The sequence below is a fragment of the Schistocerca gregaria genome, chromosome 3 (assembly GCF_023897955.1).
Source record: "Schistocerca gregaria isolate iqSchGreg1 chromosome 3, iqSchGreg1.2, whole genome shotgun sequence".
In the NCBI taxonomy this organism is placed as follows: Eukaryota; Metazoa; Arthropoda; class Insecta; order Orthoptera; family Acrididae; genus Schistocerca; species Schistocerca gregaria.
The window spans coordinates 308,001,547-308,022,812 of NC_064922.1; the positions used below are offsets into that span (position 1 = coordinate 308,001,547).

Here is a 21,266-nt window from a genome sequence, read left to right on the forward strand (position 1 = left end):
TATTTGCAGTTGGTCTTAAGGCGACTTTATGATTTCCCTCTTGTAGGGTAATTACCATTTTCGTCTTTTTCCATCTTTGTTTACTGGAAATGTTAGCATCATGGAGCCATCTTCATTTCAAGTTTTACAGCCATCAGTGGAAGAACCTGGCACGGCTCTATATTGTCGGTCATAATCAGCTAAATCAAAGTAGTAGTTATTAGTAAATCACCTTCGGGCAAAATGTATTCTAGAAAAACTGTTGTGGGAAACCTTATTTGCGAACTATCGCTAAAAAACCGCTTCACAAGATGAGGGTTTCTCTATGTTACGTAACGTAAAATGGAAGCACAATAGACACGCAATTGTGCGACGAGACATACCATATCCCGATATGCAAATAACATACCAAGCACTCTGTGTACATAGTGTTAAAACAATTTACAACAGTACCGTACGCCTTACATTATCCGAAGCAAACACCAAACCGCTACAAACATGGCGTCCTGAGCTGTCAACCAGTCAGCAGCGATACTATGGTTGGCCATTCTCTCTTTGCAAGATGAGGCAGATGATACAGACCAGCCGAAATTCATCCAGAACGAATAAATACAATAAACGTTCAGTTTGCACTAACTTACAGCAGGAAGTGTGACGTACACCAGCATAATTGTTTATAGCTATCTAATAACGTCAACAACTTGACTTTTTTTAAAAATTTTGTTTATTTTTTCAGTTGACATGTGTACATTTTTCTGCAGCATCGGAAAGAGCGTTAGAAGAAGACACCGACAAAAGATGTGTCGAACTTCATCAAATATAAGCGCGATAACAGCGCTACAAGGACAGGATCTACAAGAGCAGATGAGGCCCCACAAATGTCGGAGCACACACTACTCTACGTATGACAATACATGTGGTACCAACATGAGGTTTGTCCCCATAATTCTGCGCAGATGATATATTCTTAACAGAACAGATGAGCATCGTAGGCTTGGACGTTCGGGAAACACAAAATTGGATTAACACCTCTGGCTGTGGGAATATACGAGGGAACACCGACGCCTTCCAAAGCTATGAAATACTATGAACTGCACCCCAGTCTGCCACAAGACGGAGGAGCCGAAACTAGAGACAGTGATTATGGACGCTGGGCTGTGAAGCGATTCCGACGCTCTAACTCATCGTTTAGGTTTTCCGTCGGGTTCATGCCGGAACTCTCCACTGTCCAGTCTACTTCAGCAATGTTATTATTCACAAACCATTGCCCCAAAGATTCTGGCTTATGACAGGATTCATTGTCATGCTGACACACAGTCATCGTCTCCGAACTGTTTCTCCACCACCACCTACAACGTGAGTCACTGTTTGCACGACATATCATTGGAAGTAACGTTTTACAGCCATCAGTCAAACGCAAATGTTTCCATTCGATTGCCACAGAGCACAGGGTGATTCGGCACTCCAAATCGTTTGCAGTCATCCAGAGTCTTGCGTTGCCGCTTTTAACTCCAACTCAAGCGTCGGTTAGAACTAACTACAGAAATGCGTGGCTAATGAGAAGCTACTCTAAAATTGTACCCCATTCTTTTTTATTACCTACTCAGAGTCACCGTACTGGCTGGGTAGCTGACAGCACCTCGGAACCCGCAAGTGATTCCTTCCGTTGATTAGAGACGACTTTAACAACGACAATTCACAATGCTCGATGGTTGGTCTCCCTCATTACATGCGGACCTGCGCTGCAGTAATACCAGATGTAATTCAGGATGCACTATTGTCTGTCCGTAATCGCTGCATAGCGTGCAACAGTGCACCAGGTCAACATTTCGACCTTTTCACATGACAGTCATAATAATGAACACACGAACGATACCTGAATAATGTGTGTGTTTACATTAGGTAAAATAAAATAGACCTTTGTGAATCCTGCTGAAGTCGGATCAGTGGCGTGAGGCACTGTCATCTTGTTAATAGGCAATCACGTTTTGACACTGTTATGCAATGGAAGTCCTCTTCGAAGGCTGTTTCCAGTGCCAATTAATATAGGTCAAGTTGAAAAAGAAAAGTCGCTGTCATAATCTGGTAGCTATAAACATTAAATATTACTTGTGTACGTCAGAAAATTTGACTCTTGGAGAAAGCCGCATCTCAGTATATTTATTCATTCAGAATAAATTTGTGGTTCTCTGTCTTAGCTGCTCCACACTGTATGCAGGCACTCTAAGTTACGCTAAACGGAGGCGCTTTTTAGTCAGGCGGAGAGTTAAGGGGCTCGAGAAGTATAAGAGCGGAGTGAAGGAAAAATAGAGGGAGTGTGAGGGCGGGCGACGAGGCGGCTCAGTGGTGCTCCTTGCAGGGCGACGGCTGGCGCCGGCCCATGATGGGGGAGCGGCGCGGCGACTTGTCGCGCTCCTTATCCCGCTCCCTCTCGTGCTCCGGGGAGGGCGACTTGGACGAGCCGCTGCCCTGGCCGCTGTTGCTGCCGCGCTGCGCCTTCAGCCGCACCATCGTGTCCAGGTGCCGGAACCTGCAACACGCGGTGCGTCTTGTTAAGGCTTACATATGTTTTGCGCCATCTAAATAATACACCTTTACTGCACTGGAACAAAGATGAATGAGTGCGCTGCACAAATAGTGAATAAGTTCTTTGACTCTGTGTTTAAATTTATCTGTGATTCGGTTGCTCGCCTGTGACATTCTTATTTGAGGCAAAGTAGCGGGCGATTGAAGTTTTAGAGAAGGGGATTTGATATTTGTGAATATGAGAGAAACTATAAGGAATACTTTTTTACAGAGGTGAAAATTTCTTTGATTCCATTCATGACGAAGACTGTTTTGGAAGTATTTTTGAAAGTAATCAATGCAAGCGCAAGAATGAAATGTTTGTTTGTCAGAACTATTAACTAAAGGAAATCTTCGTCCCACAGACAACTAATAACATTCGTGATTAGTGTTAGTTTGATTTCCTTTTTTAATTAGTCACAAGTAGCGCAATTAGTTTAAATGTCTGTGACTTTTGTTAGTAATGAGAGGATTTTGTAGTTGTTAGTGTGGTATAAACGTTCGATACCACACTTGTTAGGGGTTGAAGTTTTCGACCGCGGTCCGTATTACACTACTGGCCATTAAAACTCCTACACCAAGAAGAAATGCACATGATAAACGGGTATTGATTGGACGCATATATTATACTAGAACTGACATGCAATTACATTCTCACGCAATTTGAGTGCATAAATCCTGAGAAATCAGTACCCAGAACAACTACCTCTGGGCGTAATAACGAGCTTGATACGCCTGGTATTGAGTCAAACAAAGCTTGGATGGCGTGTACAGGTACAGCTGACCATGCAGCTTCAACACGATACCACAGTTCATCAAGAGTAGTGACTGGAGTATTGTGACGAGCCAGTTGCTCGGCCACCATTGACCAGACGTTTCCAATTGGCGATAGATCTTGGGAATGTGCTGGGCAGGGCAGCAGTGGAACATTTTCTGTATCGAGAAAGGCCCATACAGAACCGGCAACATGCTGTCGCGCATTATCCTACTGAAATGTACGGTTTCGCAGGGATCGAATGAAGGGTAGAGCGCCGGCCGGTGTGGCCGTGCGGTTCTAGGTGCGTCAGTCTGGAACCGCGAGACCGCTACGGTCGCAGGTTCGAATCCTGCCTCAGGCATGGATGTGTATGTTGTCCTTAGGTTAGTTAGGTTTAATTAGTTCTAAGTTCTAGGCGACTAATGATCTCATAAGTTAAGTCGCATAGTGCTCAGAGCCATTTGAACCATTTGAAGGGTAGAGCCACGGGTCGTAACACATCTGAAATGTAACGCCCACTGTTCAAAGTGCCGTCAATGCGAACAAGAGGTGACCGAGACGTGGAACGAATGCCACACCACTCCATCACGCCGGGTGATACGCCAGTATGGCGATGACGAATACACGCTTCCAATGTGCGTTCATCGCGATGTCGCCGAACACGGATGCGACCATCATGATGCTGTAAACAGCATCTGGATTCATCCGGAAAAATGACGTCGTTGAGTACACCACCCCAACTGCTCCTGTCTGTGATGTAGGGTCAAGGGTAAACGCAGCCATAGTCTCCGAGCTGATAGTCCATGCTGCTGCAAACGTCGTCGAACCGTTCGTGTAGTTGGTTGTTGTCTTGCAAACGTCCCCATTTGTTGACTCAAGGATCGAGACGTGGCCGCACGATCCGTTACAGCCATGCGGATGAGATGCCTGTCATCTCGACTGCTAGTGATACGAGGCCGTTGGGATCCAGCACGGCGTTCCGTATTACCCTCCTGAACCCACCGACTCAATATTCTGCTAACAGTCATTGGATCTCGACCAACTCGAGCAGCTATGTCGCGATACGATAAACCGCAATCGCGATAGGCTACAATCCGACTTTTATCAAAGTCGGAAACGTAATGGCACGCATTTCTCCTCCTTATACGAGGCATCACAAGAATGTTTCACCTGGCAACGCCGGTCAACTGCTGTTTGTGTATGAGAAATCGATTGGAAACTTTCCTCATGTCAGCACGTTGTGTCGCCACAGGCGCCAACCTTGTGTGAATGCTCTGAAAGGCTAATCATTTGCATATAAGAGAACTTTCTTCCTGTCGATTAAATTTCTGTAGCACGTCATGTTCGTGGTGTAGCAATTTTAATGGCCAATAGTGTAGTATCGTTGGAGCCGGAGTCGCGACCATCGCCGCTCCGCGGCTTGTTTCAGGTTTCTAGCGAGCCCTAGTCCACTCTTGCTCGGGACGTCAAGTAGTAAAGGAGCATAGCCTTCAGCTGATAGGAAGCAACCTCTAACAAGGCGCTTAGTAACGTATGGCCTAAGTAAAGCCTCAATAGCTATCTGTTTATATGTATGCAGCCAAGAAGAAACCTGTACAACCAGTTACAGACCATATACATAATTTTTTACCAATGACTTCTAATTACTTTAGGCGTTGCAGATCCCGACCATGCAGTCAGCACCTTATCGACGTTACTGACAAACCTGCTGTGATTTATATGTTTCTATTTAGCACTGGCCACCAGTCAACATCGGTCACGACTCGTTCGTCGTCATCATAACAATTAGAGTCTTCTTATGTTATACAGTCTTTCTGAAAATAATCAGAATTAATTCTTCAAGAACTATTTTCTTTAAAATAAAACGCTCCTCCATCATCATTAGTAAAGGTTTGAATATTTTGTCGCGTGTGCCTTGTACCTTGCTGCACACGGAGCCACAGATTGTTTCTGAGAAGCAAAAAAACAAATTTCGTAATGAGTAGATTACTTTTATCATTAGCTGCTGCTGCATTTGATGATTTTAATTTGCCTTTGAGAACGTCAGTACACCAGACACAAAACAGCATGCCATGCATTATGTAAGTTACTTTTATTTGAGGACAGATGTCACTTTGCATTCTTATGAGGAAACAGTTTGTAGTCAAAATTATCAAATATTGTGCTGAGGAGGCAAATTAATTTGCAGTAACATTGTAGGCAACCTCAGACAGTTGTTTTTCCTCTGCGTAGAGCAGTATTTCATTTTTGTCGACATTTCAAGACATAAATTGCAATTCATGTCACGCAGCTTTCATATTGTACTTTTCAGTACCGAGTTTCAGTAAAATAATCTTCAAAGAGCACTCAATTAGTCACTTTTGGCATTTTATTAGATTAATTTTCATTATTTCAAATTCAGTTTTTTTTCACGACACTGTTGGCATGAGCAACACAGGACTAACGAACCATCAGTATTTTTCAGTAACTGAATACAACGTCTCACGCTCAAGTCACGCGAAGAGAAAGGCTTTGAAAAAGAATATACAGCATTTTCATTTATAGTAAAATTTTCATAGAAAGTTTACAGTGTATCATCAGCCACTGCGTCACCCTCACAGCCTGAGACACAGCGACGCAATCCACTGACGTGCCCGGTATGGTGTCAAGCCTGAGGTAGAGAAGCACCTTATAACTTAATATCTACACTATCTGATAAAAAGTACCCGGGGCGTATCAGTAGACATTATTATGAGGTGCGTCCACCCTTCGCTTTTACTACTGGGGACTCTTTCAATCAGGCGTCTGAATGTTTGTCGAGGAACTGCACCCCATTGTGCCACAAGACGGAGCAGCCGAAACTACAGGCAGTGATTATGGAAGCTGGGCTGCGAAGCGATTCCGACGTTCTAACTCATAGTTTGGGTTTTCCATCGGGTAGAGACCGGACTCTCCACTGTCCAGACTAATTCAGCAATGTCATTAGTCACAAACCATTGCCCAAAGATGATGATTTATGACAGGCTGCACTGTCATATTGATACGCAGTTATCGTCTCCGGACTGTTCCTACAATGTTGCAAAAAGTATCGTTATCCTTCTACATATAGCATTTTCTAGACACACCGTAATGCCACCTCCACAGTGAGTCACTGTTTGTGCGACATATGATGGGAAGTAACGTTTTCCAGCCATTAGTCAAACACAAATTCTTCCATCGGATTGCCACAGAGTGCAGCGTGATTCAGCACTCCAAATCGCTTGCGTTCATCCAGAGTCCTGTGTTGCCGCTTTTAACTCCAGCTCAAGCGTCGCTTAGAATTAATTACGGAACTCATTCTTTTTAATTACCTACTCATAGTCATCGTACTGGCTGGATAGTTGATAGCCCCTCGGAACGCGCAAGTGATTCCTTCCGTTGATTAGATGCGACTTTAACAACGACCATTCACGATGCTCGGTGGTTCGTCTCCGTCAGTACATGAGGTCTGCTTGGCCTTGGTTTCGCTACGGTTCTTCCTTCGCGTTTCCAGTTCACAGACACATCGCCAACAGTCGTTAGGGCAGATTTGGAAGGGTTGAAATGTTCTTGACATATTTCTCACTCAGGTGACATTCAATAATGGTTGCTGATCTGACGTCACTAAGCCGGCCGGTGTGGCCGAGCGGTTCTAGGTGCTTCAGTCCGGAACCGCGTTGCTGCTACGGTCGCAGGTTCGAATCCTGCCTCGGCCACGAATGTGTGTGATGTCCTTAGGTTAGTTAGGTTTAGGTAGTTCTATGTTCTAGGCCACTGATGACCTCAGATATTAAGTCCGATAGAGCTCAGAGCCATCTGAACCATTTGGCCTCACTAAATTGTCTTGTCCTACCCATTCCGCTGTTACTGATTCTTTACAAAAAACATGGTCCACCCCAACCCCTTTTCTATTGGCTGATACGCCTATTGTGACGTCTTGTGGTCTGTTCCGCGTTACATGGGGGTGTCTGGCAATCTTACATCAGATAGTACACATTCTGCAGGAGACTATGAAGAGCGTGGTAGAATATCCTTAGCGTTCAAAAAAATGTTAACGTATCTCTATGTTCTAATTGCATTAGAGCGTGGTCAGAATGACTGAAGAATTGCCTCTGTGAGTACTCTAGTAAGACTAATATTGTCTTTGGTCTCCCTACGAGAGCGATGAATAGGAGGTTGAAGTGTATTTCTAGATACCTCCCTTAATAACCGTTCTTACAAATTTGTAAGGAATTCAAGGGATAGCTAGTTGGCGTCTGTCTTCATGCTCATGCTAGGTCAAGATTTTCAGCATCTCCATAATTCTGTTCTAGAAGTCAAACAAACTTGTAACTATTCTCGCTGCCCTCAGTTTACTCAGTATTTCCTATTGGATTTATTTCGCATGGGTGCTGCACACTCGAGTAATATTCTAAGATGCAACGCAAAGCGTTTTGTAAAAATTCTTCACTGTAGGCTAACTACATTTTCCCAGTATCTTGCCAGCGAACCGCTGTTTGTCACCTGCTTTAACTACGATTGAGCCTGTCTGATCGTTTCATTTCATATTCCTACTATGACTCATTGATATTATAGCCATAATAAGCTACCTTTTTTTCGGGGGTGCACAGTTTCACGCTCCTGAATATGTAAAGCAAACTTCCACTCTATGCATCACTTTGAAATATTATCAAGACCTGACTGAATATTTGCGCAACGTTTTTCAGATAGTACCTCAAAATACATTAACGAATCCGGGTATACTCTCCTGCGACATGCTTGAAGTCAATTCCACTTCTTTCGACGGCTTTTCAAGATAACAGGCTACATCCTCTCTACTGAGAAATTCTCAGTTCAGTCAAAAACTTCATATGATCGTGCTTTCATTGATAAGCTTTGGTGTAGTACAGAATCAAATGCTTTCCAGACGCCAAGAAATACTACATCTATCTGAGTGGCTTCCCCATGGCTTTTAAGATGTCATGTGAAACAAATTCGAGTTGCGTTCCGCATGACGGATGTTTTAGGAATCGGTAATGGCTGACGTGGAAGAGGTCTTTGTCTTTGAGATACTTCATTACTTTGAGTCCAGAATAAGCTCCAAGATTCTACAACAGATGGACGTCATTTGCGACTGAACAATACTTTTCTGGATCACTTCTACTACTCATCTTGCAGTCCGGTGTAATCAGTGCTTTCTGGTACAGTTTTCTGTTCGAGGAATCTAGGGTATATTATGGTCAAAATGGGTGGTAACACAGTTGAAAATACTGGATCCTATCTGGCAGGGATTCCAACGCATCCTGAAGCCTTAGTTAATTTGACCAGTTTCAAATATTTCTCAGCATCTATGTCAATCATGTCTGCAGTGGTGCGAGAATTAAACTGTGGCAGTTCTTCTGTAACTACTTTCGTAAAGAAACATTTGAAAACGGAGTTCTTAGTTAGTCCTCGGATATTCTGTAGATCATTTTTACAATTATTATCAACGAGTGGTACTCGTCAGTTTACAGGACACGTATAAATGGGGTTACATGGTAGATCGAGTAATTAATGAACAGCTGATGCACTTAACTCATGAGGAGAGAAATTTGTGATCTACCTTGTCTAAAAGAAGGAATTGATTAATGGATGCATCCTGAAGTACAAAGAAATAGTTAACTTGGTTACAGGTGGGAGAAATTGTAGAGGGGGACCAAGGTTCGAAAATAATTGAGAGCTTGAAGTGGATTGACAAGGTGATAATTATTGAACTATATGAAATAAAATCGTCATAACTTCTGAACGGTTTGCATTAGAACGTGCAAACTGCATGGTTGGCCGCGGGGCGTGATGTGAATTAGCATACGCGAGATTTGGTTGGGTTTAGAGATGAAGCCCACTTTCATTTGGATGCGTTCGTCAATAATCAAATTTTGCGTATTTGGGCGACTGAGAATCCACGTATCGCAATCGACAAGTCTCTTCCACCTCAACAGGTGACTATATGGTACGGAATAATTGGTGTGATATTCCTTGACTGCACGGTGACTACCGAATCGTTTTGGAAGATGATTTCATCCCTATTATCCAAAGTAATCTGATTTCGACAAGATGTGGTTCATGCGAAACAGAGCTCGATCACATCGAAGCAGGAGAGTGTTTGATGTCCTGGAGGAGCGCTTTGGGGAACGCATTCTGGCTCTGGGATACCCAGAGATGACTGATGTAGGCCTCGATTGGCCGCCATATTCTCCACATCTGAACACATGCGACTTCTTTTCCTACGGCTGTATTAAAGACTAGGTGTACAGCAATAACCCTAAAATCATAGCAGTTCTAAAACCAACCATTCAGGTGGTCATAGACAGCATCGATTTTCCGACACTTCAGCTGGTCATGCAGAATTTCGCTATTCGTCTGCGCCACATCATCATTTACATGCTGATTAAAGTGTGTGCACGCCGTAGTTCGTAACTAATTTACGTCTTTTTTCATGTAGTTCGATGTTCCGACACTTCAGCTGGTCATGCAGAATTTCGCTATTCGTCTGCGCCGCATCATCATCTACATGCTGATTAAAGTATGTGCACGCCGTAGTTCGTAACTAATTTACGTCTTTTTTCATGTAGTTCGATAATTATTGCCATGTAGATCACAATAGTATTGAACAGATAAGGATACTAGAACATGATTGGCCAGCATGGAGCCTCTGACCACGCTGTCAACTGAATACCACACCAACAATGTAACTCGTAATTCCTCCAATTCTTTTTACCTGTATCTGCTTTCATGTTTTAATAAATATTCATCGGTACAATAAAATGAGTCCTCCAGAAGAAATGATTTTATACTAGATTTACAATTTGTTTTGGTACTTGTAAGACGTTTTATGTTATTGGGCAAATGAGCGAAGACCTTTGATGCTGCATGTAGATTTACATTGTATGCGAATGGCAGTTTTTATATTGAGTAATATAGGTCATTCTCTCATATAGTGTTGAATATCTGGATGTAAAACTCATCTCAAGCAGCAGTGAATCTTTATGACGAATTTCATTAGCGGATGCGCTATATACAAATATATAAATATCGTTAAGAACTGCTTAAAATATATAGCTGCTGGAAGAGCCGTCCATAGTTATGTGGTTGAGGAAATCATATTTTCTCTCTAATCGTTTTTCTTCAATCAGTACTTTCTTTTTTCATTTTGTGTCATCGGATACCCAAAAAATTATAATAGAAGATATTAACCAGTGAAAACATGAAAATTGTGTTAGAATGTTGATCTGCTTGTTTTCAAAGCTGGCAGTAATATGAAGAGGAACAGTTGCTAAAATTAGTTGTTTGAGTAGTTCAGTAACATGTGTTTTCCAGTTCATTTTTCATCAATGCATACACCCTAAAATTTGGAACATTCTGTTAATTGAGTCCTGCTTATTTACTACATTAATTGTTGGTATTCTATTTGTTGTAAAAAAAGGCTGAGTATTTTTTTGGCTTAAAAGAGTCACTTCCAGGGCGCCTTTTAATAATTGTTAACCAAATCTTCTGTTTCTTTCTTTCTCTCTAACAGAATTAACTATAACGCTTGGGTCAAGTGCAGAAATTAGTGTTTCATATATGTTTAGTCGATATATATTGAAATCTAGGGGACTTCATTCATGAGAACGACTATTGCTTCGTACACTAGGTAATTATTGCAACATAATCATCTTACGTATTTTTGAATCGTGCTTGCGCTGATTAAGTTAGTGTTAGATTAGATAGAAAACTGTTTTTGAGCCATGCCTGAATGAAGACGACAAAATTTAAATGTTTCTTGGCATTTTCAGTACTGCGTAGGCTGGTGGTTGCGTCTGTTTACTTCTTTGAGTTCATCCTGAGCCAACACACATGGCTGTAAGAGCGCATTCTACGGCACTGATGTCCTTAGTAGCCGATATCTATGATTGGAAGTGCAGACGGCGAAGAGAACCACAGTCATACATTGTTAACCAAATTTACGTGTCTAGCAACCTAAGGACCATTGTCAACATTGCCAGAGTAAAGCAGGCTACGGTTTCGGATTCCAAGATGTTGTGACGGAGATGATGCAACACTCGAGACACAGAGTCATGGTCTGTGGTTAGTGGATTTCCCTTCAACATTCTTTACGGTTTATTTTTCAGTATTATATTCAAATGTGGTCTGCAAAACCAGTCACTTGTTGACCTGTAGTGTAACGTTGCTTTAATGATCTCGTCGTGAATTGAACGTTAAACTTCAAGCTTTCTTTCTTTCTTTTTTTTTTCTACAAAAACGACCGCCGAGACCATTTCGCATAAGAGATCAGTCTTTAATGGTCTGTTTTCACAGAATGAAAAATAGAACGCACAGGTGACTACAGAGATAAATCATACAAGGGTTACAACCATGATGTGGAGTATGTTTACTATCATCAGATCTACGTTTATTAGAATGAGGAACTACCCTTAAATTTTATTGCAGAACGGATTGCAGAGGCAAGTTGCCTCATAGGGAATTTGTTAACATATTCTAGTGCAAGTAACTCAGAAGATGTCATTACTGTCATTAAGCTCTAGCAATCTTTTGCTCTCCACTAGAACCGCGCATTTTTAGCAGTTAAGGCAGAAAGCGTCCATTGACCACGTCAGTTGACAATGATGACCAGTAGGCGTGCTGCACATTTATATTTTTGCACACAACGATCGTTCCACATCACATTGCATTTGAAAATAAATGTCTGTTAGGGCTACAATAATGCGTTATTTCATACAGTTAAAAATAGCTGAAACATCACTGGAAACAACATACTTGAGCTCTTACAACGCAAGAAACCACTGAGAGACAACTCTCAGGAAAGTAAGCCTAACTTCATTGTTAGTGATTTTATTGTAAACCACAGAGAACAGAAATGCTCTAAATATTATCTTTCTAGCAGTCCTAAGGTTCGTAGTATGTACCCGCGAATCTGTCCCACATTTCGTCGAATGCAATCAGAATGCCAAGATGTGGAAAATATTTGGACACACTGCTATTGTCATGAAACCACAGAGTACGCAAATAAGCTATTATTTCAGCTATAAAAATTAGTAATACAAAAAAATTCCTAAACTTGACCGTCGTTTACTTTTAAATTACTGGGACGAATTTTCTTAAAATTTCCGGAATGAGCCTGTTTTACAGAAGAATATGTTCTGTTAATTCCTGACCCTTTATAACTGCATGCTGTATGGAGCCTCGAAATGCATCCTTCTTTAATCTGTTATCTTTTACTTTTGAGGTTCTGTGTTCAAGTCTGAGTTTGGTAGATAACACTGCACATTTAATTGCTATAGCTTTGGTGATTTTAATTCTTATTGTTTATACTCTAGCAAAATGCTTCTCTTAGATGCAAATATTCAGAATATTTCGACATGGCCGTGTGCTAATTACAATAACGTTGTAAAGGTTTCCTGCTAGCACTTATTCTGCTTCCCTGAAGTGATAAAATAAGGCATGTATAGTTTTTAGGTGCGCTTCATGGTTACCTAAGTTTCAGAACATTTTTAGAAACGAACATCGGCAAACTCAGGGACCATTCAGGTTATGGAAAGTAGGTTCTCGTATGCTAATTTACAGCAAAAAATACTATCTGGTGGACGATCACGGTGTATCAGTTTTAATAGTTGTATAATAACTGAAATCATTATAAAGAAGGCTATTTTCAGTTCTTAGTCCTATGAAAATGGCATAGAAGGAATTTCTGTAAATGAAGTGACCCGAGTATGCTTGGCTATATCAACACCTTCATCTGTCACTATAAAGAGCATAGGAGCAATTTACAAGCCATCCATTATACATACATCAGAAACATCGTCATCTTTTCCTTCTACGAAAATATTTGTGGTTAATACTGTTGAAAAAGGGTCTGCTTAATAATTGTGACATTGTGTGGCACACAGCGGAGGAAGGGGACCGTGGGGAGGTGCACAGTAGCAAGGTTCAGTATGTCACGTGACCTGCCAGTATAACTGCTCTGTCGACTCTATGTGGTCTTTGAAACTGTCGTATCAGTTTTCCTTTTAGTATATACATAGTGACGATTATTGAGCCATAGGACTGTTATTATGGGCGGCTTAAACGAGATATAGCGAATACAACACAAATAACAGGGAATGTTAAGATTTTCTGTTAAGTAAGTTTGAGAAGAAAATGTGCGAAGCAGAATTAGCGCCTCCTGGTTGTGCATATAGTAGCACTGTTATTTGTGAGGAGAGAGAACGGGTGCAGCACCTGATGTGGGTCAGAGGCAGAAAGTAGGCAATCCACGACCCACAATATTCTCCGTTTCTCTTCGTGTAGGAGGCATCAGGCACCCGCCGAATTAGCTGTTCAGAACTCTAACAGCAGGCAACAGAGAAAAAGGTGAAGAAAGGTTTTCCTTGTAATTTTGTTCTCTGCAACCAGTAGTACAGCCCCATATTAATAAAAATGTGGGCTTCATTTACCAGTGCATTTATTTGCTGATTCAGTGATTATTATTACGTAATGTGCAGCAAGCAATAACGACTGCGTACAGCGCATCTTTACACCAACGTAGGCGATGTAAGTACTTATGTATGTAGAATTAGATGCTACGTAAGAAACAAGAATGAATATTTTAAAAAAATGGTTCTAATGGCTCTGAGCACTATGGGACTTAACTTCTGAGGTCATCAGTCCCCTAGAACTTAGAACTACTTAAACCTAACTAACCTAAGGACATCACACACATCCATGCCCGAGGCAGGATTCGAACCTGCGACCTTAGCCGTCGCGCAATTCCAGACTGTAGCGCGTAGAACCGCTCAGCCACTCCGGCCGGCAATGAATATTTCAGTTTGCAGCGGAGTGTGCGATGTTTTGAAGCATACTGCTAGATTAGAACTGTCGCTGAATCGGAACTGAAAATGAGATATTGCCTTTAGCGGATGTATTTCTTACCGGCTGAGAGTACAGGCCAAGGTACGGCTCAGTACCAACCCTGACAGCTTCGTGACAGGGTAGCTCATTCGGAGAGAGCATTTCCAACGAAATGCAACGTCTCTGGACCGAGTTCCGGTTCGGCACACAGGTTTCATCTGGCAGGAATTTCCAGCTCGATTGATCTTCAAGTGGAGTAACGACAGGTTTCCCGTCCAGCCATTTTAATTTACGTTTTTCATGGTTCTCTAAATAACTTCAGGCAAATGCCTTATATTCTGGTGAACATGGAGGCGGACGAACTCTTCACCGTACTCCTTCAAATAATGTGGTATTTCCGAATTTCACGAGATATTATGATCTCAGTGGGATAAATATTTCAGAAATATGTACTGTCCTCTATGTTGTTGATTTGAAGCGTTTCAGTTTCTGCTCTTATTTAAAAACAGAGGGCTGCAAAGCATATGAAATAATCAATAGACCCCAATAATAAGAGAATGTTAACTTTGAAACTGTAAATAGCAGGTGTATGGAAAGTTTTACTCTTTTTTCTGCTTGAATATTTACAGCTCAGTTCATATTTGCACATTTACATTCTAGACAACTTCCTGTTACATTTCATACGTGGACGATGACACTGCGTTCATTAGCATAAGAGGGTGGTGAGAGTAACCTAGAATTTTATAGGAATTACTGAAGACACAACCAATCCTATACAGGACGTTACAAAAAGGTACGGCCAAACTTTCAGGAAACATTCCTCACACACAAAGAAAGAAAATATATGATGTGGACATGTGCCCGGAAACGCTTACTTTCCATGTTAGAGCTCTTTTTGTTACTTCTCTTCAAATCACATTTATCATGGAACGGAAACACACAGCAACAGAACGTACCAGCGTGACTTCAAACACTTTGTTACAGGAAATGTTCAAAATGTCCTCCGTTAGTGAGGATACATGCATCCACCCTCCGTCGCATGGAATCCCTGATGCGCTGATACAGCCCTGGAGAATGGCGTATTGTATCACAGCCGTCCACAATACGAGCACGAATAGTCTCTACATTTGGTACCGGGGTTGCGTAGACAAGAGCTTTCAACTGCCCCCATAAATGAAAGTCAAGAGGGTTGAGGTCAGGAGAGCGTGGAGGCCATGGAACTGGTCCGCCTCTACCAAATCATCGGTCACCGAATCTGTTGTTGAGAAGCGTACGAACACTTCGACTGAAATGTGCAGGAGCTCAATCGTGCAAGAACCACACGTTGTGTCGTACTTGTAAAGGCACATGTTCTAGCAGCACAGGTAGAGTAGAGTATCCCGTATGAAATCATGATAACGTGCTCCATTGAGCGTAGGTGGAAGAACATGGGGTCCAATCAAGTCATCACCAACAATGCCTGCCCAAGCGTTCACAGAAAATCTGTGTTGATGACGTGGTTGCACAATTGCGTGCGGATTCTCGTCAGCCCACACATGTTGATTGTGAAAATTTACAATTTGATCACGTTGGAATGAAGCCTCATCCGTAAAGAGAACATTTGCACTGAAATGAGGATTGACACATTGTTGGATGAACCATTCGCAGAAGTGTACCCGTGGAGGCTGATAGTGTCTGCACACGCTGTACATGGTACGGAAACAACTGGTTGTCCCGTAGCACTCTCCTTACAGTGTCGTGGTCAACGTTATCTTGTACAGCAGCAACTTCTCTGAGGCTGACATTAGAGTTATCGTCAACTACACGAAGAATTGCCTCATCCATTGCAGGTGTCCTCGTCGTTCTAGGTTTTCCCCAGTCGCGAGTCATGGGCTGGAATGTTCCGTGCTCCCTAAGACGCCGATCAATTGCTTCGGGACACCTTCGTTCTGGAAATCTGTCCCGATACAAACGTACCGCGCCACTGATATTGCTCCATGCTAATCCCTACCTCAAATGGGCATCTGCCAACTTCGCGTTTGTAAACATTGCACTGACTGCAAAACCACGTTCGTGATGAACACTAACCTGTTGATGCTACGTACTGATGTGCTTGATGCTAGTACTGTAGAGCAATGAGTCCCATGTCAACACAAGCACTGAAGTCAACATTACCTTCCTTCAGAAAACGAGAGGAAGATCGACATAAAAGTTTTCTGGGTTTGGTACCGCGTCATAATGTAAAAACTACTGCTGCAATAGAACAACCAACGTTTCGGCCACGATTGCTGCGGCCTTCTTCTGGGTTCGAAAGACCCAGGGGATTTACAAGAACACTTCGTGTTTTAAATCATGTCGAAGTAAATTGGCCTCCAATTTTAATTCTGACGCAGAAAACACTAGGACAACTGCAGAGCTTTCGACTGCAACAAAGAGAAACATCACGTCCTTGCCGTACCAAACTGCAACAGTCTAAAACTGGACATGAAAATTAATGAAATTCGTATACTTGTATGTCTTATAACAGTGGAACCACAGGTATTGAAAATTATATACATTTACGAGACTACGGTGCAAAAATGAAAGAGCGCCTTTTATCTTTAAATCCATATCCAAACAGTAGTGGTGGGTCTTTCTAAGTTTCTCACTTTTCCTCTCTCTTCAGATATATCCTAGCGAGCTGGGAGAGTGGGATAGCGGCTACGGAGTAAGGAATCTCAGAGAAAATATTCTTAGTTTCGACATTTGCCTAGCAACCAACTATTTAGAACTTTGTACCTGGGACTATATTATCAAAGGAAAAATATGAACACCTAGTACATGTACATGTAGGTATGTAGTTGGTGGATGTTTCAGAATAAAATCTACAACCGGTTCAGTACGTAGTGGCTTGTACCTATCACGTGAAGTCTGCATATATATGAACAGCCACGATGCCTGTAAGAATCAGCATTGGAATCAAATTGAGTAGGAGTCAATTTTACTCTTGTCGACGACAACCACATAAAATTTTCGTTTCGGTGACCTGTTTCGGTCATGTAAAGATTGGCTACTGTAGCTAAAAGATTTTACTAATGCCACCGGAAGGGAAGAAAATCGGCACTACTTCCGAAAGTGGGGGCAAGGTACAACACATGCTGTTCTCGGTAGCCACCGAGCTTATCTCCAACTTACATGTCGTCGACGAACAGTGTGGAAGAAAATCCATAAGGTGTTACAGCAACGAAGCAGTTCGCACAGTTATTATAGACATTCATCGAGTTAACTAGTATAATAAGCGCATTACAACATGGTCTTACACGGCCAAAAAGAATCATTCTAAGCCTAATTTTATAAGGCCTCTGTGGACGAGAATTAATTTTGATTGGAACAGTAATATTTTAAGAAACAGCTATTTTTGTGTTTATCGAATGTAATCGCGTCATGCCTTGTACTTTGTTACTCGTACGTTTTATTGGTTTCAGCTTTCAGCATTTACAAAATGAATTTTATCTTAATAATATGAATATTTATATATGTGTTTGGAGAGAGGGAGAGAGAGAGAGATTGATTTTTGTTTGAGATTTTTTACTTTAAGTCGTAACTGTTACCTCATTTTTCCTCCTTGAATGATCAGCTTCTGCACCAGTTGGTGACATATTATAATTTGGAGGATGTTATTGTTCTTTAAGGTTTAAAATACGACTCTGTTAGTGACTTGGCCGTATTGCGGATAGATTTGAGGCCACGCTTTCGTAGCTTTTCATACCCAAGGGACCACTGTTGTAAGTAAATAAGATCAAACAGCAATCTGCTTTCCGTGAAAAAAGGAGATTGCTTGGCACACAATCTTCCTTCAAATTACACGTTCTGCTATATCAAAATTGGTCAGTGGAGTTCAGCACCATACTATTTTACAAGAACATAATACAATTACTGTAATTAAGAAATTATGAGAGGCTGTTACTTATTAAATGAAAACTATAGAGAAAACATTTCTTTTCCTGTATTTTAGTGAACTTTGTACACCTACAAGTCTGTCGATTGATACACAGCGACGACAATGAGGTTCACCTCCTTTACCAAAAAGAAGATATTTCTATTCTTCACTTCCAGAAAATTTGTATACATAAATGTTTGGCAACTCTTACACATACTTTACTCGGTTTTATAACTAAAATATAAATTTTCATTAAATGTAACAATAACCTGCGCTTCACTTCAAGTACTTTTTGAATCACATTTACATTTACGGTATTTACATACATTACTGAGCTTCTCAGAATAAAATAAGGCACAAATTAGTTTAAAAAAATAAAAGCACTGAGGCACAGATAACATTACACATTGCACTTGAAAATAGCAGTATATCCGAAATCTCAGTAGTAAAACAAATATATGAATAACAAACTATAACTTACAATCAACAGGCGGCAATGATTACTGCCACAAAAAGACAACAAATAGTTGCCTCGTTTGAAGACAGAAATTCTGTATTTGTTGTAGAACAAACTTCCAGAACACACCGACCACAAGCATTGTTCAGTAAATGCGTAACGTAAGTAGTTTTACTCGCCTAAGAAACCTTATAAATACTGACACGTGATATGAACAAAAACGATTTGCAGAATTGCATGGAGTACATGGCTGCTACAATAATTCATAATACTGATTAAGAACCCCCTCAGTGCGAGGTCGCCAAAAGTTAACGACGTTTACAGCGTTTGGCGCCCCATATATTGTCTATCTCGCAACCACAACCACACTATTGCCTACTAATGGCAACAGGGGACAGGAAGTGAGGTATCTGATGGTGAGCACAGCATGAGGCCACTGAGCGTAGTTTACAGTTAACTGATTGTCGTCCCGTTAACGGAACTATCATAACATTCATATAATGTATATAACCAAACAACTATTCATATAAACTGGTGCTGGGATCTAATGAGCCATTTTCTTTACGGGAATTGAGAGTTCAATGCCTTGAAAAAGGAAATTTTTCGTTCCCTCCGCGACTGGAATCGGTCTGGAATGAAGATATCAAATGTGTACCTGTTGTCGACACTAGACCGTTGATAGCGGAATAGTGTAAGATTACTCAACAGATACAAGAAATAAAAGTAGGCTGTAACGTGACGTCTATAAAATATGAGTGGGTAGGCTCAGACTGTTCAAGACAACGGAGATATTATCTTTTACGGCCCCATTTTCATGCAAAGTAGCTGGGCCTTCGGCACAGGTTAGTCATCTTCACAGAGGCTGAGATGCTCCGTGAATCAGGCACTTTGAGGAAACAGAGTGAGTGTGTCACCTTGCTTAACGCGTCTCATCCGGTGTCACAGGAGAGAGTGGGATACGTGGTGCGTATAGTTCCAGTACATCCAGATGACTCGAGCACAAACTACTGTGTACTTTTTCGGTAGTGAATGGAACACAGTGCAGTACAAAGCAGAAGGCTATGATTGGACTGATTTCTTTTATAAGATCTAGACTACGGACCATTAAAATTGCAGTTCCAGTAAGGATATCAAACAAAAAAATTTTACTTATCATGCTCAAACACTGTAAAGTAAAGAACAGATGATCAAATCTGAAGGCAGTTTGGTACGTACATGGTGCGAAATTTAGTACACATAGCTGCCATTATTGCCTCTAGCCTGACTTGACATTGAGTCAAGCTGAGCTTGGATGACATATGAGACGTTATTTCACTCTACTTCAGTTCTATGCCAGAGATCATCATCATAATGCCAGGTGACTGCAGCTGTGCCAGTCTCTCGTCAACCCACAACCAGTAGGTGAGAAATCTGGAGAACATGCTGATCAGAGCAACTGTGGAACACCCTCTGAATGGGAGTAAATCAGAACAGTACGGTCAACACGCGGTCTTGCACTATCTTGTTGGAAGATAACGTCACGGTCACCTTGGAGACAGTGCTCAATCTTCTGCATCAGCACCTCAGAAATGTAACTAGTGCTGTCCAAATTACCATTTTTTTCAAACCAGAGGTAATAATGGAGTGTACCAACCAGCACCCCGTGCCTTCACACCAGGTGCTGGGTCTGTATGACGATAACTAAAGCAGTCTGGCAACATTCGTCCTCTTCGGTGCCTCCACAGATACATCGTTATGGTGTGGGTGGAACTATGACTTATTTGAAAGTTGGGGTTGTTTGTGGGAGGAGATCAGACAGCGAGGTCGTTGGTCTCATCGGATTGGGGAAGGACGGGAATGGAAGTCGGCCCTGCCCTTTCAAAGGAACCATCCCGGCATTTGCCTGGAGCGATTAAGGGAAATCACAGAAAACCTAAACCGAGATGGCCGGACGCGGGATTGAACCGTCGTCCTCCCGAATGCGAGACCAGTTTGTTAGTCACTGCGCCATCTCGCTAGGTCCATTTATTTGAAAAGATGACGTGGTGTCCTTGGTGTGTCTGTTGTTACCACTGGTAACAGCACTGTTGGCGCTTCCCAACCTGTTGATGTCGTCGAGGAAGGCCACAATAATGGTAGCCGCTCTAAAAGCCTATGTTAGTCCAAGAGTCATTGCAGAGGCTAATTTCCTGACTCAAAGTATGTGACGTGCCTGTACGATTGCGCACAGACGAGTGAACAACACGCCTATCATCTCGATCACTGTTCGCTCTGGCCCACTGCATGTCGTTGCGTAGATCCCTTCTGAACCCATCAATTCCATATTTGTATGGTAGGCGCGAGGGTACTATCAACGCGAGCAGCAATACCGCGGAACGATAAAATGAAGTCTCGATGGGTCACAAGCCTGCCGCTGAAGGACAATACTGCTGGTGGACGTTTCTCTTTGTTACACGAAGTATATCACGATCTTCTAACTAATAATCTTCAGTTAGATTTCTGAAAGAGAAATCCGTTGCAAAATCTTACCATATCTGCAAAATGTAGATGGCATTAGTCTTATCTAATTTTGTGATTGCGCTGAAGTGATGAGCATTTGCATATCCAAGAAGGTAGTATACGCAAATTTGACGTTTGTTGCACGTCGTCTTCGTGGTACTAAACATTAATGGCCAGGGATGTATCATTCAGTCGTTAACGAGATTACTAGTAAAGGAACATTACTTTAACAACAATCGAAATAATATTTACAAACTACCAGGCAAATTTTGAGACTAAATTTCGATAGC

At 41.8% G+C, this 21,266-nt stretch overlaps 1 protein-coding gene across 1 annotated transcript in view; it reads right to left on the bottom strand.

The window, feature by feature from the left end:
• Positions 1 to 453: 453 nt before the first annotated feature.
• Positions 454 to 21,266, bottom strand: part of LOC126355886 (tyrosine decarboxylase-like) — a 519,636-nt gene continuing 498,823 nt past the window's right edge. Inside the window, exon 12 of the mRNA XM_050006388.1 lies at positions 454 to 2,509. Within this exon, the coding sequence (XP_049862345.1) occupies positions 2,320 to 2,509 (190 nt within the window). The 3' untranslated portion in view covers positions 454 to 2,319. The remainder of the gene's footprint in view (positions 2,510 to 21,266) is intronic.